This window comes from Gopherus evgoodei, chromosome 1 (genome assembly GCF_007399415.2).
Source record: "Gopherus evgoodei ecotype Sinaloan lineage chromosome 1, rGopEvg1_v1.p, whole genome shotgun sequence".
NCBI classification, from domain to species: domain Eukaryota; kingdom Metazoa; phylum Chordata; order Testudines; family Testudinidae; genus Gopherus; species Gopherus evgoodei.
This window is the reverse complement of record NC_044322.1, coordinates 111256662-111279238: the sequence shown is the minus strand read 5'-3', so window position 1 is coordinate 111279238 and position 22577 is coordinate 111256662. Positions and strand designations below refer to the sequence as shown.

General features: G+C 37.8%; 1 protein-coding gene across 2 annotated transcripts in view; it reads left to right on the top strand.

Annotated features, from left to right (window-relative positions):
* RASA3 (RAS p21 protein activator 3) overlaps positions 1-22294 on the top strand; it is a 221817-nt gene extending 199523 nt beyond the window's left edge. For both annotated transcript variants that reach the window (XM_030569135.1, XM_030569144.1), the window contains exons 12-24: positions 166-280; positions 1166-1240; positions 1861-1984; positions 3468-3574; positions 4802-4879; positions 5863-5940; positions 6494-6567; positions 10529-10635; positions 12189-12271; positions 15734-15942; positions 17624-17727; positions 19224-19407; positions 20063-22294. In XM_030569135.1, the coding sequence (XP_030424995.1) occupies positions 166-280; positions 1166-1240; positions 1861-1984; positions 3468-3574; positions 4802-4879; positions 5863-5940; positions 6494-6567; positions 10529-10635; positions 12189-12271; positions 15734-15942; positions 17624-17727; positions 19224-19407; positions 20063-20138 (1414 nt within the window). In that variant the 3' untranslated portion in view covers positions 20139-22294. The remainder of the gene's footprint in view (positions 1-165; positions 281-1165; positions 1241-1860; positions 1985-3467; positions 3575-4801; positions 4880-5862; positions 5941-6493; positions 6568-10528; positions 10636-12188; positions 12272-15733; positions 15943-17623; positions 17728-19223; positions 19408-20062) is intronic.
* Positions 22295-22577: the final 283 nt, after the last annotated feature.

Sequence of the window (22577 nt, the reverse complement as noted above, 5' to 3'; positions counted from 1 at the left end):
AACATTATACAATGCATTTCATGGCAGCCCTTAGGCAGGGATCAAGGGGAATATTCATGTGTGCATTCAAAAACAGCTTTTCATTGCTTTCAGTTGCTGCTTTTATTTCCACATGTTAGTGATTTATTACAAAAGACTAAATTCTAGAAAATTGTTCCCTTCCAGAGACCCTAACACCATTTTCAGAGGAAATTCATTAACTTCCAAGTGCATTGATGAGACCATGAAACTGGCAGGGATGCATTATCTTCAGGTTACACTAAAACCAATTCTAGATGAGGTAAGAGCAGATTCAGAACACTTCTTTTTGGTAAAAGTTCAACCTAACAGGCCTTCTAGGATGAGGTATTGTTGATGTCTTGCCCCTTAAGATTTGTTTGCTGAACTAATGTCAAGAGCTTGTATTTAAATGAAAACCCGTGTGGCTCTCATTACCCATTGAGTCACAAGTTCATGAACAGTAGACTTTCATGAAAGAAAAATAAAAAGTTTCCTTGTGAACTGTGTCTAAAATAAGCATCTTGTCTTTTAAAATACGTCATTTAGCATCTGGAAAATGGTTTAAAAAAAACCAACAAAATAAAAGCCTAAGAAAATAAAAACTGCACAGCAGAAAACATTGGTCATAAATAACACATTTCATCCTGTTGCTTTAAATGAATATGATTATTCCTAGATAACTGCATATGTGACAGCTGGCAATGTGGTGATGCTTTATTATCTCTCCAGTCCAGTCTGGCTCTTCTTTTTTCTTTTTTTCCCTCTAGAACCATAATTGAGCAACAATTTCAGACCACAGATTTCCTTTAAGTGATTCAGCACTATTGTACCTAAACACTTACTATGTCGTCTCATCAGGAAATACTATTTTCCCTAAGAATAGTTTTACAATACTATCTCTTTGGAACAAGAAATATTTTCTTAAATGATTATCTTGTTTGGGAGGACCTGGTGAAAACTTCATCCTTTTAGGTGCAGGATACTGCTGAAAAATAGAATGTAACATTTTGGAAAAATTCAAAATCTTGACAAGCTGACGCATTATGTCTTCCCAGAAGACAAAATTCTTTACCCAAGAAAGCTAGCAACCTTAAATCCTTTATTTTAAGACTTCTTCCACCTGAAGATATGCCAGTGTACTAATTCTTCATCATGTTCTTTCTAGATCTGCCAGCTCCATAAACCTTGTGAAATTGATCCTGTGAAGTTAAAAGATGGTGAAAACCTGGAAAATAATAGGGTAGGCAATCAGATTTGCAACTGAAAACAAAATCTCTAATTATATTGAGTATTTTGTTTCCCTTACTGAGGTCCCTGAATCTCATTTGGTGTTGTAAATTAAGCTTTCATATCTTAGTAGCCACTGGAAGCCTTCTTAACCTTGTAGAAATGTAACAAAAAAAAAAATCACACACATCAGCTTCATGTTTAGATGTATAGCATAGTACTGAAATGTGAAGTTGTCTATTAAATGTAAAATAGGCAAGGAAGAATAGGATTTGTTTCCAATCGACAACGTAAATATCCAGTATAGTGGAAATGAGCACTCCTTAGCCAATTGTTTTGTAGAAGAAATAATGTTCTTTTCAGAATGAGGTCCAATTTTTTTTTGGGGGGGGTGGTAGAAAAAGATACTGTGCTTTCAGCTTTGTGCTTATAAATACACCTTGCCAAAGAGTAGGGTACCCATTGACTCTGGAGCTGGTTTTTTTAATATGTTATAATTTATTGCAAATATAATCTACTGTAGATGCCATTAGAGAAAGTGTAGTAGCCTTGTTCTCCATTGAAGAGAAATGGTGTATTTAAAACTAAACTAAACTAAACTAAAATAAATTTAACACATTGCTAATGTTTCAGGAAAATCTGAGGCAGTATGTTGACCGCATTTTTACTGTCATTACGAAATCTGGGGTGAGCTGTCCTACAGTGATGTGTGATATTTTCTTTTCATTAAGAGAGTCAGCTGCCAAACGTTTTCAAGGTGAGTTGCTGTATCTCTTTTTAACTTCTTGTATGTTAAATCATTTTGAAGAATATAATTTTTTTATCTATCAGTTTACATTATCAGAGTTACAGGTGTAGAGGTTAAAAGTGTATTTCAGATTAGAAGCTATTTATGAAGTGTATAGCTATACTGTGTTTACCTCAGCTCTTCCTTAAAATCTGTTCTGTTCTACTCTGAGGCCTTGGCTACACTCACACTTTACAGCGCTGCAACTGGGGTTTGAAAAAACACCCCCGAGCGCTGCAAGATACAGCGCTGTAAAGCGTCAGTGTAATCAGGGCAGCAGCGCTGGGAGCGCAGCTCCCAGCGCTGCACGCTACACCCGTAAGGGATGTGGTTTACATGCAGCGCTGGGAGAGCTCTCTTCCAGCGCTGCCGCTCTGACTACACTCACACTTCAAAGCGCTGCCGCGGCAGCGCTCCCGCAGCGCTGCCGGGGCAGCGCTTTGAAATTCCAAATGTAGCCATACCCTGAAACTGACATGATAGAAATGTCACTGAGGGGGTTCAAATTTATGTATCAGCGATTTCAGATCAAATATGCTCAGTTTATGAGTATAGAGTTTTTTTAACACAGCTAGTCTGCAAACTCGTTATCAAATCTCAGTTTTTTTCGATCCATGCATTAGCCTGTAATAAAAGCCAAATTATAAATTGACACCTATGCCAGGCCATTGCCTTCAGTGGGTTTGCATAGCTATAACCGAGTAGAACTTAGTGAAATTTGTTGCAGATACACAAGACGAAGGAGAATCTGTTTCACTTCTTCTTAGCTATGTTGGCTCTGCCAGAGTAAAAAGCAATTTTAAAAAGCCCCAATCAACCAACAAAAATCAATTTTTTGTCACTAAAGTAAACAGATCTAACTCTTCATACACACAAGGAGCAGATCAGTTGAGTAAGATGATGCCATTTTATAGTCACTTTGAGAATAGAAAATCTCAGAACGAAATTCCATTGATCTCCATATTGTGCTCCTTATCCATTCAATTTATAATAATTATTGTAATAATTACTATTTGTTACTACTTTTATAATAGTGCACGGGGTCCTAACGAATCAGGGCCCCTTTGTGCTAGGTGCTATAGATAAATGGTGAGAATCAGTGTCCTTTATAATCGGTGTAAATGAGTCGTGTGTTCCAGTTGAGTCCCAAAATCTGATATACAAACGAAGCATTTCCTGCACAGTGAGACTTTGTGGACCTCCCTACACAGTTTTGTTCTGTTTTAATGGGGCTAGCTCCCACCTGGATATTTTCATTACTTTATCAATAGCTGCTAATTGGCTCCAAATGACCTCCATTATCTCATTCGCCCATAACTCGTGAATATGTGAACCTCCAGCACAGGGCTGAATTAACTATCAGAACGTATTTTGACAGTTTTACCAATACTGAAGATGCTCTTTAAAGTATTGTTTGTTGGGATAATGAGTGGAATGGTTTCTCTTGTTACAGGTGACCCGGATGTACGGTATACAGCTGTAAGCAGTTTCATTTTCCTGAGATTCTTTGCTCCTGCAATTCTTTCTCCAAATCTCTTTCAGCTTACACCACACCACCCAGTAAGTACTGTATCGATCTGTCTAGGTTCATATGTGGCCCATCATCATAGTATGAGTGCCTTCCAAGCATTGTTGTTTTTTTAAATCTATCTTCTCAACACATAGGAGAAATAGCTTGATGGTTCTTGTCTTTTTTGTGTGTTAGCAGATGTGTAAGGTGACTGTGTTTGTGAAGAATTTAGACTCCCTCCCCCCTTGATAAGCTGAAGTGAATTTTACATGTAGTTTTGAAATTGAGCCTTGTGGTAATTCTCATCCCTTTCTCTCAGGGAGGGAGTTCTGTAGTCTAGGTCCAGCTCCTATGAAAGTTCTGTCTCAAACACTCATGAGCCTCCCCTACTGGTCAACAGTTTCATTGTCCAGCTGGGTAATCATACAAGCTTGTGTCCTTTGCTAGTGTTCAGTGCTATCAAAGAGATTTGTGTGTGGAATTACCTGTTGTAAGGACTCTGCAGATGGAGCCCAGCATGCTGTGAAGTGTTACATAAACTGGAATTATATCGCCTCATTCTTTTCTTGTACAAAGTTATATGCAGTAATAGGGGTTTCAGCTGCAATAACTTTGTTAAAAACATGTTAATTGCATTAAAAATTAAACGGATTTTGTTTACATGTTAAAATGTTCTCTCATTCCTAAATAAGTGAATGTTTTTAAAATGGTCATATCAGATACTCCTCCCTGGGATAAAAAGTGCCTTCTAGTGGTCAGAGGTGACTTTAAGGAATGAGTAGTTAAAGATTCGACTAAAAAGAGTACAGCATAATTTTTAAATAGGTTGAATATTACTGTAGCCTCTTGGCCAAATTCCCTTAAGTAAACAGGTTCTACAATAAGTCAAAGGCACCGCAAGCTATTCTAGAGACTGTAGTAGCTGCTCCATTTTAATTGGATTCCTTACTTCAAAACCCTTTGAATAGTAAATGTGTTCCCCCAAAACCTAAACTCTTAAATTTCAGTATGGAAAATAGTCTTCAAGCATTCACTTACAAAATGAAGCAAGGATTCTTTCTCACTTGCTCTCCAGAAACAAGGGCAAGAAGGTAGTCCTAACAAAGTCTATCGTGCTTCTTAAGGCAGCAGCTTTCTTTCTATAAAGTTTGTGAGTTTTTTAAATTTTACACTTATTGTTGGTATGAGTGAAATAGAGAACAGCTAATGTGTGTAGTGCTCTGTCACGTGTTTTAAACTTCAGGAATATGTAACACCACTGTTCTCCCCCTTCATAGGATCCTCAGACCTCTAGAACATTGACACTTATCTCTAAGACCATACAAACGTTGGGCAGCTTATCAAAATCTAAATCTGTAAGTGTTTTGTTTTATTCTTACTTTGTGGGTTATGTTGGCAAAACGTTGCTCTTTATTTCTTTTTTAAAAGCAGTTTGTCGCTTTATTATTGTAATTAAATGTTTGGAATTGCTGCATAGTACCATATACAAACGAGTCAGTGGTAAGCAATGCTAGAGTAACTGAATTTATAACCTACATGCTAACTGATGGCAAATGTTTTCTTCATTTGAATTATATTTTTAGTAAAGTGTGATGTGGTCTCAGGGCTCTGGGGCTTTTCGTGAAGTCTTTTTGAAAAAATGCAGCATTGAAAGTACCTGGAGAATGAAGTTCTGAGCGTATATACATGGCAGCAGCCCTGCAGTCTTTTCTGTGCTGCCTCAGCAAAGTATTTAAAGCCTGATCTAGATCTAGATGAACCACCTCTAATGGTGAGGGATAGGGCACTTCTCATGCCATTTCAGCTCTCAGCCAGTTAATGATGATAGCTGATAGTGGCTTTTTGATGTCCACTAGAAATTTGAAATGAGAATAATTTGAGCCAATGGGCCACCAAACAGTTATCAGATGATAACATGAGGCCACTGCTGACCTTGTCTGGATTCACACCAGCAACCTACAAGTGAGCCTGTATCCCATTTACAAAGCTCTTGAGTCCATTCAGTTCCTTGTCTCTTACTGTTTTTGTCAGATTGTTTTGGGAGCATGACTTTTAAAAAATAGCTTGAAACTTCTACAGAATGTTGTAGTAAATATACTGAATTGAAGATCTGGAATGCATTCTGCTAAACCACATTTTTGTAATAGAAATTATTTTAGTCTAAGAGCTTTCTTGATAGTACTTCTTAGTACAGCCAAACAACTTGAAAGTAGCTTTGGTTTCTCTCTCTGTTTTGCAGATAGGGAAATGCTTATTTTCTGAGTCTGTTGATGTTAAGGTTTTAGGTATAAGTTGTACTAGAAGACACACAAATATTGGTTGGTTGTTTGCATTTCAGGCCAGCTTTAAGGAATCTTACATGGCAACATTTTATGACTATTTTAATGAGCAGAAATATGCAGATGCAGTAAAAAATGTAAGTAACTAGCCAATGCATCGAATACATATTATACTCATTGAAGCTGATGTTTAGAATCATATAAGTAGTGTAATATTTACACAACACTCTCAAGAAAAAACTGATTCAATAGTACTCGGGAAATATGCAGTGAATACAGTGCGCGTAAAAATCCATAGAATTTGTTGGAAACCACCCTTCTTAAATAACACTTACGGAACAATATACTATTGATCAGATTTTACACGTTCTGTGTTATCCTGCAAGCCTCTAATGAGAACAGTCTGGTCCAAGACTAAATGAAGGAGGTTGAATAATAAAGGAAAAGGAGCATGAAGAGGAGATAAAGAAGTGGGGATCTATACCTTTTGTACTCAGGGGCACTGTTGCATTTGAGCTGTTATTAATTTACCATCCAGAAAACCTTCCCAAATTCCCTAGTTGTTTGCTGTATTCTTTTTTCAAATATTGTTAGAGCATTGTCTTGTACTACAGTAATATGTAAATATAAACATTTTAATTTGGCTTCTGTTGTCCCCATATTTTATCAGTATGCTTTGTCCATCTTAAGTTCTTAGATTTGATTTCATCCTCTGGAAGGAGAGATCACAAGAGTATAGAGCAACCCATACTGCTTAAAGAAGGGTAAGAATGAGTTCACAGTAGAATTTCTTGTATCTCTGTGTATGTTAATACCATTTTAAGGCAGCTGTTCTTCCTCCCCGCTACATTCATGTGTTACGAGGGAAAATATAAATGTAGAAAATGTTGCATTGCTGTCTTTATCCACTGTGGCTGCTAGCTTATTTTAACATACTTTCATTTGATTTAAACATTTTAATTTCACATGTGTTCTAGAATTTTTGTTTAAAAAATAAAAAAAGCTTTATAGGACTTAATTACCACAATTAGTACAGAGTTAAGTTAAATTACCCCTTTGTTAAAAGAAGGTTAAGGTTGTGACTCAAACTTACAACAGCTGCAAAATTCCATTCCGTAGACAGACACTCAATACTTTAATCATGACATTGTGGAGTGGGCAAAACCTTCTGATGGATTTTGCCGTTCCTGTTGTGCTATAAAATCTTAACTAATTTTTGCAGAAAATTTTTTGATATGCATGTACAGTGGAACAACTTCAAAACTCAGTATCTCTGCTTTTTAAGACGCTTTCCATACACTAGTTGTCATATGGACTAATTGCTGGCATTTTTCACTTTAAAAATGAGTCTGTAAAAGCACTTAAGTACAGTGTATAGGCAGCTAGATTGTTTCTTCTGAAAATAAAACCTTTTTGAAAATTTCTTCTGAGCTTAGTAAGCTAAGTTGCAACCTAGAGTAAATTTTCACAACAGGTTTTATAAATCACTAAATAATATTAGGTTTGCATTGAAAATGCTGACAACTTTTAACGATGAATATCCCCTTTATTTAGCCTGCACAGTTCGCGTCACTTCTGTGTTAGAGTCCCCAGAAGTTGGCATGTCTGTTTTAATTCTGTGCATTATCATTCTTTTGCTTTTTGAAAATAAATGTGTAATTTGTAACTTCCTCTCTGACTCTTAAACATGACTTTTCTGCCTCTGTCTTTCTTTTGCTCTTGTCTGATTTTTTTCTGTCTTTTCTTGCTCGGCCTGCTGGCTGCTGTTATAAGGACTCTTAAACTAACAGTAAAGAAAGTTGATGGTAATAGTTCATGCAGGTAAGATGGTAGGGACAGCTGATGCTTTGCCATAGCTACCTGCTGGCAGTGTGTCCTTCCTTCATAGCAAAACATATCTAACCTAAATTTGGGAAGGATGTTTTCTCTGTTTAAGAACACTGAAATGCCAATGTAAAACCAACAGAGATAATTTGTCACATACATCTCAACAGTGCCTAATTTTTTTAAAAAGATGCTGAAAATGGTAAAGTACTTCTTATTTGTAGGCAGAGGCTTCAAGCCTGCTGGAGTTTATTTAACGTTTAGTATACAAATTCCTAAAACCTCATTGTAAGTGTTTAAGATGTCAGCATACATCTTCTAGGCACTGTTTCAGCAACATACAAATAATTTTTTTTCAAGGTTAAAGAGTGGTCTGCAGATGGCTAGTTCCCCCACATTATCTCGTAATTGTCATGCCTTATCATTGAAAAAGGCAAGTTATCTCACAACCATTGATTTGATTATTTTTCCAGAGGAATTGCCTGGCGGCCGAGTGGGTTTTCTACCTGCCTTTGCTCTACTTTTTTAATGTAATTTAATTTTAATCTTTTTTCTTTCTATATAAAGAGCATCTGTAACTCACCCTGCAGAGTGTGCACTTTTGATTGACCATCTAGCTCCCAAGATGAGTGGGTTAGCCGTTGGCTTGAGCTTTGCTGGCACCGAGCATGCCATCACGGCTCAACAAATAGCTGTTGGCCTCTTTCCAAAAGGAAAAGATCTGAAAGTAATTTCTCCTTGCATACTCGTGCACGAAGGGCATTCACACTGATGCGGCCAAGCAAAACTGAAATAGATTTTCATTTAAATCTACCACAAAGGGGAGGAATAAAAAGTCTCTTCAGCCAATTAATTCTGATAATGTTTTTCCTTCATGTGTCTTGAGCATTTGTTCAATCCAATTCCCCAAATGTTACATGAATTTTAGAAACAAGGAAATACTTCAAACTGACCTTGACATACTTTCGGCCTGCCTACCCAGGTAATGAAAGCATGACATTTTGTTTTAAATTTATTGTAGGTAGTTTACAGGCTTTAAAGCTGCTCCTATTCTATTATCAAAGGCAGGATCTTCCATAAAAAGAGAGAAAACCAGTGTCTGATTCAATGCGTAGTTTTGAAATAAAAGGAGGGAATGTAATTAGAAATGTGCTTTTGACTCTGGGGTACTGAGTGCACACATCTAAAAGGGAGTTTATTTTTAGAACGCCATGTGTATGTGCAGGTCACCGTTAAGGATGTCTGCATGGCAAAAAGAAGAACTTAATGAAGAGTTTATTCCTTAGATGGCCCAGCCCCATTTTCTTAGGCAGCCACTCTCGTTTTGAGATTTGCCTAACTTCAAACCCTGAAGGGATCCATCAACTTGATTGACATTAGGAGACCTCGACCCACTGTCAGGCGTAAAGCTCCATTGTCTTTCTCAAATAATCCAGGAATAAAGACTGAGAAGCAACTGTTACTATCCAAACCTTCTGGGTATAGACGGACTTTAACCACCATAATGGTTATATTATTCTGTAAGTGCCTACAGTACAGTGAATTGGGGCATGCCAAGCATAAAACAAGCCTCTTTCCCAAGAAGTTTACAGTCTAAATGCACTGCAGGGAACAATACAGCACAATACTAAACAAAGTGGCATGAGTGCATTCAGGTTGGAAGGCTTTGGAGAAGGAGGCTTTTATTAGGTTCCTGGTCTGCCTGACACGTTCTCATTGTTTGGGACTAAGGATGTTCTATCAGAAATGGGAACTAAAAAAAAAAAATTAATAATTGGAGATATACCAATCTCCTAGAACTGGAAGGGACCTTGAAAGGTCATCGAGTCCAGCTGCCTGCCTTCACTAGGAAGACCAAGTACTGATTTTTTGCCCCAGATCCCCAAGTGGTCCCCTCAAGGACTGAACTCACAACCCTGGGTTTAGCAGGCCAATGTTCAAATCACTGAGCTATCCCTCCCCAAACTATGATGTTTGTTATTCCAAGTGTTCTGGCTCCCCTGCTGGTGAAAACACATGTAGTGAAATCCTCCCTTGCATTAAGCCACTCCCTATTACTTCTCTGTATTGTGTGTGTTCATTGTGCTGTGTACTACCTTTATGTCTGATAAATATAGCTTTGATAGCAAGTAGTTTTTAATGGTTCTGTTATATTATCTTATCCAGTACAGCATATTGTACATATGAATCTACTTGTACATTGTGTAAAATACCTTTCCATCTCTGGCACACATGTTCTCTGTGTGTGTGTGTGTGTGTGTGTATATCTTCATTAAAGGTTGTACAGAGCATAATGAAATCAATATCATTTTCCTACGTTACCTTGAAATTATGGGTTAATTTAGTGCTTAAATATATAGTAGGTATAATATATTTCTTAGTAAGTTGATTGCTACCTGAGAGTACAAACCACAAATCAATAAATGAAAAACTCAGAATTACTAGTGGCAGTGGCTTTTAACAGGCTAGTTTATGTTGGGATAAAAATCTGTTTTCTAACTGCAGCATCACTTTGTTAGTTGAAAATAGAGTTCCGGAACATTCAACATTTTATATTATTTATAGAGTATGAGTGAGTTAATCATATAAGACAGTTCTTGTACAAAACCTCGTTAGTACATCTCTCTTAGGTGTTGAAAATCATCTAAGCCTCTTAGACTCTGTCTTGACTGGGAAAAGTGGTAGAGTTAGGCTAAGCGTAGGAAATACATGCTAGCTAAGTTCCTCTCTCTTCCTAGTATAGATGCAGGGTAACATCTCTCGCTAGACTTTCAACTGGTCAAGTTGTAGCGTAGGCAGGAACCTAGTATTAGAAAGTATTCAGTGTGTTCTCTTGGAGTTTGACAACTTGCGATTGTAACTGAGTGCATTAAGGTAACAACGCTTTCCCATTTACAATAGGTTTATGATCAAAAGAGCACAAGGAAGAAAACGATTTGGTATGAAAAACTTCAAGAAGAGATGGTTTCGCCTGACTAACCATGAATTTACCTATCAGAAAAGCAAAGGTAACAAAGGTTTGCCTTTCTGTTTTCTAACTTTTCACTAATAAAACAATGGGTTAAGCATACAGAACTGTGTAAGAGAACAGAGGGAACTCCTTGGTAACGTACTTTACAATAAAAACCTAATTTCTGTAAATCTGTAACTGCAGAAAATACAATACATAGAAAAAGTATCTGAGAGGAGAGAGGGATGTTTTTTAAAAGCACGTGGATCTTTTTTTTTTTTTTATTTCTGTGTATTCTTCGTACTAATGATTTCAGAGAGTTTGGGTGGAATTTGAATGCTTTGATATGAATTAAACCATATGCTTATTGGAATGTGTTTATGGACTAAATCTCTACAGAGCCCTATCAGTAATTAACATACACTGTGTGTGCATTCACACTTGTTTATCATACAGGCTGAGAAGGCAGAACATAGCTGTAATAACCTTAAGTTAGAGTTTAGGTTTGCATGGGACAATGCCAAATCCCACAAATTGATATCCTAGCGTTAATTTATTGTTAAGGTTTGGAATGCTGTATTAAGCACTCAAAAGTGAGGCAGTTCTAGGGAGCTGAGGTTGTAACTGCACATTTTATGGTACACATTAACAACAATAAATAACACATTGGCGCCCACATTTCAAGTGAAAAACAGAAAACACTACATGTGGGCATTGTGCCGAGTTAGCTTGTAGAGGAAATCCATCTGCAACTTCTGAAATTGTCTCACTTCTCAGTGCTTGATATTTCACTGTGTGGTTACATCAGGTGGGTAAAATAAGCTGTTTTAATGTAATTAATATCAAAATCACCACGTACATGAAACTGCTGAATACTGCTGATTTGTATTAATTGTCTCATTATTCTCAGGCACGTACATGCCCATCTTTTATTGAATTAATTCATTTTCTTATTCTTGCATTCATTATCACTTGTCAATTGGATTCCAGAAATGGACTCTCTCTTTAGTGGTTTTTTAATTTTGTAGCATTTGCACTATTAACAGAAGCACACTGAGGTTTGAGTACATACTTTGAACTTTCAAACATTTGTTCATAAGTAAAATCCTTAATATTAGATTAAGATTATAAAGATTATTTCAGGAGTTTCCAGCTCATTTTTTAGATTTTTTTTATTCATTAGAGAGTAACAGCTACTTCTCCTATTGTGTGCGTTTGCTGAGGGAGTGCTTGCAGATTCCATTAACTATTAGATCACTTAACTCAACCATGAAGTCTGCATCATGCCCACCATCCTTAATCACCTGCACCGACAAGAAGGATTCCCTTTTTTTGCTGCCTCTTGAGGGAAAATGTTCTGTCTGCAACTTCCACTCACTGCCTGAATAGGTGATTTTTGAAGCTGTTTGGTGGTGGCACATTTTGCAGCTAAAAACAGAAATGAAATTAAGGTAATATTGAGACTTTGACAGTATGTCAGTAAAACAAGCTTTCCTGCAGTCACACTGAACTCCTCCTTCACAGAAATCAAAGCAAGGCTTTTAATAAAAGCAGAGGGCAAAGGGACACTTGAACAGTTATGCAGCTTTAGTTTGCAATTGTTTGTTGCAGGTGATCACCCACTGTGTAGCATTCCAATAGAAAACATTCTGGCAGTGGAGAAATTGGAGGAGGAGTCCTTTAAAATGAAAAATGTAAGTAGGTCATCTTCAACTGTTAGTTGGATTTGTCTTGGTCCCCCACCCTCACCAAATCTCCTCTTTCCTTTTTGTAACTCGTGTTGGATTTCCAGTGGAAGACGTACAGCCACAGCTGCTTGTTCTGTATCTAGTAGCATGGGTGTCCAAAAGTGAAGTCCATTGAGATTTTTAATGTGGCCCTGTCAGCAGTATCCGAATTTAGTTATCTGCAGCACACACTTAGTACTGCCCACTCACTGCTGATCAGCTATCTAGGCTCTAGATAGTTGGACACAGGTAAGGCAACTGAGTCTCTGCCCTTCCTGTCAACTCTAGGTGTGATCCTTGGGAATGAATTAACTCCTTACATTTACAATGGAGCACATTATCTTGCAATACTTTATCAGCTAGCATATCTTCATAGAATAATGACATAGCATGTATGTATCTAGTATAGAATATATGAGAATGAGAGGTGTGATTTCAGACACTTGCCAATATAAACTTTACACCATCTGAGCTTGATAGTGTGGTATAATAGTTCTGTTGGCATGTGTGCAGGATGGCTGCATTTCTTAAGAGTGGAGTATCAGAGCATGCTTTTATGTATTTGATGTATACCATCTATTAGACAGAAACTGTTTTTAGAAATATATATGAATTTAAGTGATGTCACAATCCTTTTTCATACTCCTTTACCTCTTAAGTCAGCTACCATAGGTATCATGATTCCAACTGTACAGATCTGAGAGGTCTTATAAAATTAATTATATGTTTTTATCTCTCTAAACATTATCTAAAATAGGTATTTATTCATAAATTGTTATGACTTCCAGCTTCTGTGTCAATTGATCCTTCCACTTCCTAAATTACACGGGCTCTGAGGACAAGGGTGGGTAATATTCAGGCTTAGACCAGATACCAGACCGGTGATAGCATTTTTACTGATTGGCTGAGCAAAGCGAGACCCTACGCTCAACTCAATGGTATTTCTCTGTTTGTCTGTAATGTGATAACAGTGGCACTGCTCTGTTTGTCTGTAACAAGATGCAGTAGGCTATAGCTCACTGTTTCTTAGGGTACCTCCCCACTGCATAGTTAACTTAAGTATTTGTTGAATAAAAACCAAAAGATACAAAGTTTTCAGAATGGAACCGTGCTTTGAAGTCAAGCATTCCTTTTTGCATGGGAAATGCCGGTCTTTGAACATATTTCAAGATAAAATTCCCCCAAGTCTCTCCTGGAAATGGTAGAATATGCTATTGCCCACCTTCCCAGCCAATGAGGCTTTCTGCTGGATTATTTTCAATATCAGAGAATTTCTGTTTCTCTTAGAATGTAGAAATAGAATACAATGATATGGGCAGAATTCTAAAACCCTGCTGCCGATGCAGCTGATGTGAATTCTCCATACTGGATGCAAAGTATGTTTAAAGAGCCACATCTACTATAAATATTTTCTTGGCATCCGTGTTCATCATCTTGCTCCAAATCCCATTTTCATCATTCCTAATGAGTTTCATAATGTGTGGTAGATGCCAGCACCACGTAAGGGCACCGTACGCCCAGCCAGTCTGCCTCTCTTCTTTCAAGAAGTCCTCAGGAGCTTTGAGCAGAGAGTTGTTTTACAAGTAACTTTCTGGTCTTTTGCAGAATATTGCTTTAAGAACAAGTGCTGTGTCTGATGCTTTTTCAGCCTGAAAAGGTCTTGCAACTACTTGAAATTCTTGGCTTAACTGTTGGCTTCTCAGTAACAGTTTCTATACATTAGGTCATTTATAATGGTATCCCATTACACAACCACATATCCCTTCTAAATTTGTTCCTTTGTTGTAACATACAGAGCTCTGCTACACTAAACAGTTTGTTAAAATTCACTTTCCTAAAGCTCTGTGTTAAACAGGAGCTGAGCTGTATGCCCAGGACTTGCAATTCCCGTCTCACCTCAAATTAGCACTTTTTGTCCTGGCAGGTTTTTAAAAGGGATACTGCATTTTGTCCATACTTTGCTCATGCCCAGCTGCTCACACTAATAATTGCTATAGCAGTATTGTGGTGAAGAACCCCCCTTTTTATTTGGTGTCTGGTATCAGTAAAAAAAAAAAAAAAAAATACCGAACACAGGAAAAAATGCCAACTGAAGCCTTCCTATCCCTTTGTCTTGCGGTGAAAATTCCATTTAAATCAAGAAGTTCACTTGTGAAATAGAGTGGGGTATTCCTACTTTCAAAGTATAGAAACCTTAAAGTGTAATAAAGGGAGCAGAGACTTAACTGATACCATGCATTCAAGTGAGCTTCCTTTAAAATACTGTCCCTTATCCTGTCCGTATACAAATTGGGACAATGATCTCTGTGTCTGTAATTCAGAAAGGTTTATACAAAATAAATTGATAACCCTGAGGACACAGTCGTATGGGAAATAATACTTAGCCATATACAAACAGTAATGTGCAGATTTTAATTTTAAGGGGGACTTAGTTAAACATGAAAGGGGAAAGAAAACCAGTGAATGCTAAATATTTAGCAAAGTTATATGAACTTCAAGTTCTTGATTTTGCTTTTCCAGCTGTTATCTCGTTAACTTTCCAGATTTTTAGCTATCAGTTTATCTGGCAAAGGAATTAGATTTGAAATGTTACCTTTGCAAGAGGAAGGAAGAGCATGGAAAAGGATTGATAGTGGTTGTGATTTCTTTGATTGCAATCTGCTTGGGGTAGGGATTGTGTCTTCATGAATGTTCATACAGCATCTACAAAATGGAATCCCAGTTGTGATTTGGAATGCCTAAGCATTAACATGACATAAATCTTTTAATAATTTGAGCCACTAACTCACCCCTGTGTATTCACAAGGAAGCTTTATTCATTTACTGTTACTTTATTAGTGGCTATATTTATTGTATACAGGTGATTATAAAAGGGAAAGAACATCAAAACAAGTGCTAAGAGGTTCATTTTGTGTCAGTTAAAGCAAAATAGGCCTGGTGACTGATGGCAAACTCCGTTCTTCCCCCTCCCACTACAAAGAGTGTTTCCTTTCAGCCCAGCATTTGCTTTCTCTGTCAGCCTTCCAAAACTTGAAGCTGCAACATTACTCAAATTGTATCTGTGACTCTTGATCACTGTAAGGGTGTGTTCCTCCGCAAGCAAATTAATCTCAGTTGTTTATAAATTGTCTTCTGTAGGAGCAAGATTAACATGTTGCACAAAGAGAGAGGTTTTCTTTTTAAAGAAATTAATTAATCTTTCAGTTTACAGATCCATTTGTGTTTAATAGGATTTCTTGCTGCTTCTAGATGCATCTTTTGGTCTAAAACCTTTTCCTGTTTTCTTTAATAATCCACTGATCAGACTGTACCTTCTAATATAGAGGCTTATGCTGTTAAGACTTCCTCCTTTAGTTTGTATTCTTTTAAGTTGACTTTAGTGTTAATTAATTTGGTGGTTCAGTCTGTGGCTTATTTCCTTGTTTTCAGATGTTCCAAGTGATTCAGCCTGAGAGAGTCCTGTACATCCAGGCAAATAACTGTGTCGAGGCCAAGGACTGGATTGACATACTTACTAAAGTTAGCCAGTGCAACAAGAAACGCCTCACAGTCTACCACCCTTCCGCATACCTTAATGGACACTGGCTGTGCTGTAAGGCCACTGCAGATAATACTCCTGGCTGTACACCCTGCACGGGGTAAGAGTTGATAGGACACTGCTTGTTTTAAATTCTGCCAGGGACATGTTAAATATGTGCAATGTGGCCTCCCAATAGGTAATATTTGTGAAGAAGTGCAAGCTGCCTGGGTATCTCTGGGTTCTAGATAACAAACTGTTGTCTTAGATCGGTTGTGTTGTCATCCCAATATTCTTCTCGTACCTAGTGCAACTGGCATCTTCGGACCCTGGTTAAATTGCTCTATCTTCTTAGTACATGAGACATTAGTAAGTCTAGTACAGGATAAAATTCAAAACCATAGTATGAGAGCGCAAAATCTTAAGCTCCTAAAACAGCCTACAGCTCAGAAGGAGTGGCTTTCCATTCCTTGCTCGTATGCTAAACTGAAGACAACATCTAGACTAACAAAAACAAGTGCTGCTATTATTTGTAGGGTCTCCAGCACCCTGTGTGAAATGAGTTGGTGGTTTCATTCCCGTCCCTAGAGAACAGCTGTTGTCCTCACAAAAACTAATAGCCTGGTTGTTGGTAACCTGTATTGTAAACCTGCCTTGTACGTTGCATTGTAAATCCAGATCTGTGGGACCTGGGCCTGGGGGCTCAGGATTTTGAAGCCCCTGCTTGAGTGTCCAAAGTGCATTGTAAACCTGGGCTTATAACTGCTGGACCCAGGTATCTCAATCATGCTATTGTGTCCACACTGCATTACGCAGAGCTTGTGACTCGGGTCTGTGGCTTGAGCTGTCTCCACGCAGCAAAATGACAGGACTTGATCTCTAGGGCCGGATCCTGAGTGCTTGCTGACCTGACTCAGACTGTTTCTGTGGGTACATCTACACTCCAATAAAAGCCACCAGCACCAAGTCTCGGAGACTTGGTCAATTGACTTTGGCTTGCATAGTTCAGGCTGCGGGGCTAAAAATTGCAGCATAACTGTTCGGACTCAGGCTGGAGCCTGGACCCTGAGACTCATCCCCATCACAGCGTTTCAGAGCCTGGGCTCAGCCTGAACATCTAAACAGCCATTTTTTAAGTCCTGCAAGCCTGAATCAGCTGACCTGGGCAGCCGTAGCCGTGCCACAGGTCTTTTGTTACAGTGTAAACGTACCCTGTGTGGACGGAATGGGAGCTTGGATTCAAATGTGAGCCAGAGCCTGAACTTAGTGTGCAGTGTAGACGTACCCTCCAAGGCCAAGAATTGAATAGCCAGAGACTTCGCTATCTTCTCACTGTATCTGTCTGCCTAGCCACATTCATTAATTCCCAAAAGGTCTCAATATTTGTAAAGAATCTTCTTTTCTGAGTTAAAGTGTAGACACATTGGATAGTCAGTGTGTGGCGTAGTTTGAAATGTCATCACCCTGACCTGGTCTGTGGAAAAAGAGACAGCTTCAGTCTAGCACTGAGTCTAGCACCTTTTCTTGAATACTCACTTTTTTAAAGAAGAAAATGATACAAACTTCTGCCCCATTATGTTAGCTTTGTAGTGTTATTGTGTGGTATGCCACACATCTGCAGGATTAAGGAAAGTTTAGCAACACCTTGCTTTTAATGCCTGCATATAAAGATGAAAATGATTCACACTCCCATATTCATGATATTAGGTGTGTAGTGTTGCTCTTGTGCTGTAAAGGAGATTTTTTTAAAGCTGTCTGACAGAGAATGGTACTATCACTGTCTCCCTTCTTTATTTTTACAGAGGCCTCCCTGCAAATATACAACTAGACATAGATGGAGATAGAGAAACTGAACGCATCTACTCCCTTTTCAACTTATATATGCCTAAATTGGAGAAAATGCAAGGTGAGCATGAAGAAGTGTCCTTTCACTGCTTCTAGAAATAAGAAAATAACTTAATTTTGTGCTCCCGATACCTCTAGACCAACTGTGCGGATACATATTTGCATAACAGTGTGATCATCATTTAACTTTTTACTGCTGCCATAGAAGGTTATGTGACTTATTTTTGGTACCCAGTGGAAGAGTCACATGCAAAGAATGTTTTGTGTAACAGTTGTTTGAAATATGGTCTTAACCCCAGAGCCCTAATGTAGTTTAGGCATAGAACATTGTTTGCATGATCTGAATTGGCAAATTAGGTTGTGTACTAACTAGAATTGTATTGATCTTGTAAGGAAGAAGCAGCCAAGTTGAGTTTTCAGTGGAACATGGTTTTATGTTACCAGAAGCCATGTGCATATTTCTCTGACTCGATTCCCCGGCGCATGCTGAATCCAAGCAGTTTCCCACACTGGCTGTTTTGGATATATCAATGGAACATGACTCCATGTATATATAAGAAATGAGTATTTTCCAGCCCAATTTTGCTTTTCAAGTGTCTAGGAGGGGATATACAGTGAGGGATAAAAGTAATGAAAGGAACAGCCTAAAAAGCTACTGCTGCTGGACAAGCCAGAAAAATATTCTGCGTTACAATATGCCAGACTTTAGATCCTAACTCAGTAGATGGAGTAGCAGAGAAGCCTTAAGTGCAATGCTCAACTTTAAATAGTACTTTATTTTATAACCTGATATAAGCCAGAAGTGTCAGACGTGCAGCTTGCAGAGTACTTTAATCCATTTCTGGCCACCATGCATTTACAAACTTAAGATTTCCTACCACTTCTGAGCTGCCGATCTCTGCCTATCTCCCCTCCATTTTTGAATCATCACTTCCAGAAGCAGCATCTTGTTTCAGCATTCAGAGAAGACCCTGCTTCTGGCCCAGGCGGCTCAGCAAGAAGAGGTAACTGGGAAACTGAGATGGAAACAGAAGAAAACCTAGAAAACCAGTGAAATACAGAAAGAGATTAAAATATTCCCCACTTCTAATATGCCCCATTGTAACACAAAAGTAGAGCATGCTATGAGGTAATTGCAGGTGTCCTAGTCACTTGGCCAAAAAAACTACATATAGCACAGAAAGTGTAGTGAGTGTTGTGACTTCTTACATTTCTAGAATGTTCTCATTTGGGGCAGATGTTATTGAGGCTCTGATTTACTTCAGCTTGTTCTATGATCCTTTTTGCAGCACTTCTGTGCAATGTCTTTCATGACTATACGATTTGTAATTGCTATAGTTAAGCTTCTCTTGAAAATTCACACTTAGACTTCTAATCTCCTCTTGGGAACATAGATGAATGCATCTTGCTTCTTAATCAATAGTACTTAATTTCTAATGCAAGACCAACTTTAGTTTCTAATTACCAGCAAAGTGACACTGGTTGGCATATGTGACCCCAATTAAACTATTTTTTACAGTGAGCCTGTCCTACCTTTTTTTTTATTTGCTTTCATAGAGGCCTGTGGCAGCAAATCTGTATATGATGGGCCAGAACAAGAAGAATATTCAACATTTATCATTGATGACCCAAAGGAGACCTATAAAACACTAAAGCAGATCATAGACGGTGTTGGAACTTTGGAACAGGAACATGCTCAGTACAAGAGGGATAAATTCAAGAAAACAAAATATGGAAGCCAGTAAGTATAGTTTGTTTACTAGCTCTGTAAAACAGAATGTGATTTGGTTACGTTCTGGTATTCAAAACAATAGAGTAGGAAAAATCCGACAACTGCAACTGGTACAAGATGTTAACGTAGGCTTAGTCTGATTGTACTTAGAACGGTTTATAAATAATTTGTAAAATGCTTTCTTTTGACAAGACAGAGACAGTGGTAAAAAGTATTTGAAGACAAAAATGTATGAAATGCGAAAACTCTGTAGCAAGATTATTAGGGAAAAAAAGGAACACATGTCCATAAAATGTCAGCTAAATATCAGAAGATACCTCTGTTTAGCCCTGAATATTGTACCGAGCTAGTTGAAAATATTAGTTCAGTCAGCTACATCCATTTATTTAGATTTATACTGAGTATCAAAAAAAAGTGCCCATTCAAAGCTCTGGGTATACTTGAGATTAAAAAACAAATGCTGAAACAGACCCAGGAATTCCCCCAGTTCAACTCAAATACACAGCTACAACATGAATATAACTGAAATTAACTGACCTCACTTCTAATAAATGTTTGCTTTTATGGTTTTCTGTTACAGTATAACTATTGTCAGAAGATTTTATTCCAACAAGCAATACAATATAAATATAACAGTTCCTCCAACTTTTTTCCCCCTTTCTAGGGAACATCCTATTGGGGACAAGAGTTTCCAGAGTTACATCAGGCAGCAATCTGAAATCTCAGCACATTCCATTTAAAGTGTGAAGGAGATCACAGGATGGCGCTGAAGGGTCAAATCAATGAAGTGACAAACTTAAAAACTAAAATAAAAGGGAAGCCACATGTAGCAAAATGTAGATAAGTGTCAAGCTTACAGACTTTGGGACTTGCTAAGTGTGTTGTTCTCTCTCCAAGAACTGTTACGATAGTTGCTATGCACTTTATTCATCTGGTTATCCACAGATGACTGAACTCTGCCTTCTAGGCAGCTGCTGTTGTGTGTGTGCATGAGAGAGAGAGAGAGTGAGTGTGTGTGTGTATGTTTTTATATTTGCTTTGGTTTCTTGGAATCTAGTGATCAGTTCAATGATCAAGGTGTGTGGACTTCATCTTGACACTCTGGCAATTCCTTACATTGCTGAAACCAAGCAAGCTGTTGAAAGGCAGCATTTTCTAGAATTGTTTGTTACTGTTTTTTGCGGGGGGGGGGGGGGGGGGGGGGGGGAGTTGTTCCTGGTTATTGTATGTTGTGTCACACATCTGCATGCTATATTAGGAAAAGCTTCTCAACATTTTGCTTTTAATGCCTACATTAAAAAAGGAAGTGGTAAAAAAGCCCTTCTTTTTTTAGGTTTCAGAGTAGCAGCCGTGTTAGTCTGTATCCGCAAAAAGAACAGGAGTACTTGTGGCACCTTAGAGACTAACACATTTATTTGAGCAAAAGCTTTCATGGGCTACAGCCCACTTCTTCAGATGTATAGTGTCGTCTCCCACATTGTAGCTTGTATTATTGAGAGCTGGTCGAGGAGCAGGCCTTTTATTTTTACAGTAGCATAATTTCTGTTAAAGATGCACAGTTATTAATTGAAATCCAGATCCAAATGGTACTCCTTGATATTTTTGAGATACAAAGTTGTTTCTACAAAACCTTCAGTGGACTTTTGTTTTCAATATGAAATCTTGGTTCTCTAATGACATTAACTAAAATGAATTAGAGTAGGTAAAAGAAAATGTCTAGGATTGACATTAGTTTGCTATACAATCTAGTCACAGTAAGATTTGAATAGCTATTTTGGAAGTGCCATTTTAAGGAGATTAGACAGATAAGGTGAGGACAGTGATATATTTTATTGGACCAAATTCTGTTGGTGAGAGAGACAAGCTTTTCAAGCTTACATTCCCCACACCTTAAGAAGCGCTCTGTGTAAGCTCTGCTGTCTCACCAACAGAAGTTGGTCCAATAAATGATACCTCTCCCACCTTGTCTCTCTAATATTCTGGGACTAACATGGCTACAACAACAATTGATATTTTAAGGGGAGGCTAAACAATTTGTTCTGATTTTGAAAACCGTCACTGCTTTCCACTGCAGCAGGGAGAGTGCTTAGAGCCCTGTGCCTGACAGATGAAATACACCAAGTCCCCAAGCATAAGTCTTCGGAGATGGTTTGCTACTGAATAATGCTTAAAAATTGAGATCCATGCTATCTTGGCATCACTTGTTTTTTTGGAATATAGATTTATACTTTTCCAGGAAAGTTTTTTAAATCTTTTAAAAAATATGTAAATAAAAGTTGGCTAAACGTAATTTAAGTTTGTGTATTAATGCGTTCTGAGTGTAGAGGAAGTGGAGTGAACTATGTATCTCAGTAATATCAACAAACATTGAGGAGGGGAATTAAAAAATATATATGTATGTGTGCTGGTTAGTTGTATGCCATAACTCTCCTCTGTAAGGATCTGATTCAATAAGCATCTAGCTGAGATTGCACAGAAGCCCATGCGATGTCCTGGAAGTTATGGGTCGTAAGCTTCTGTGCAGCAGAACTGGGTATTGTTTTTCAGTTGAATTGGATCAGAAAATATTAAACTTTCAGCTTTTTAATGTGAAGATATTTGTATCTTTTCCTAAAGTGTTATCAAATAAATCTTCAACAGTGTCCTCATTGCATTTGGAGCGTACAAGGTGATGTAGAGCAGAATCCCAATAGATGATCATCATGTATTCATTGTCACCAGGAAGAGTGGGGGATGGGAAATAGAAAAGTGTTGCAGAACATGAATTTTGGACTCCAAGCTGTTAGCTGCCATTTAATTGCAATTTTAACCTGTATTTGTAACTTAATATTCTGTTTATAAAATACTAATAATCTGTGATGTGTGTTCTACTTGCCAATTAAAAGTGTTTTATTTCTGAAAAGTGTGTCCTTCTAATCTAAGTTTAGTCCAAATTTAATGAAAAAACTAGATAACAGTTGTAGCCTATCACGTCAGCTAGTATAGCATGGGGGTACAGGGCTGAGCAGCGCATTTAGTGAATGATGCATATTCTGTGTCAATTACTGTGTGAATGTTAAAAAAAAAATGTAACTCAGTCTGTTAAGTAATTGCTTTTTTGAATGTTCAGTTTCTCCAAGTGGCAGTTAGTTCATCCACTCCAGGGCTTCTATGAATTAAGCATAAACTGCAAGATTTTC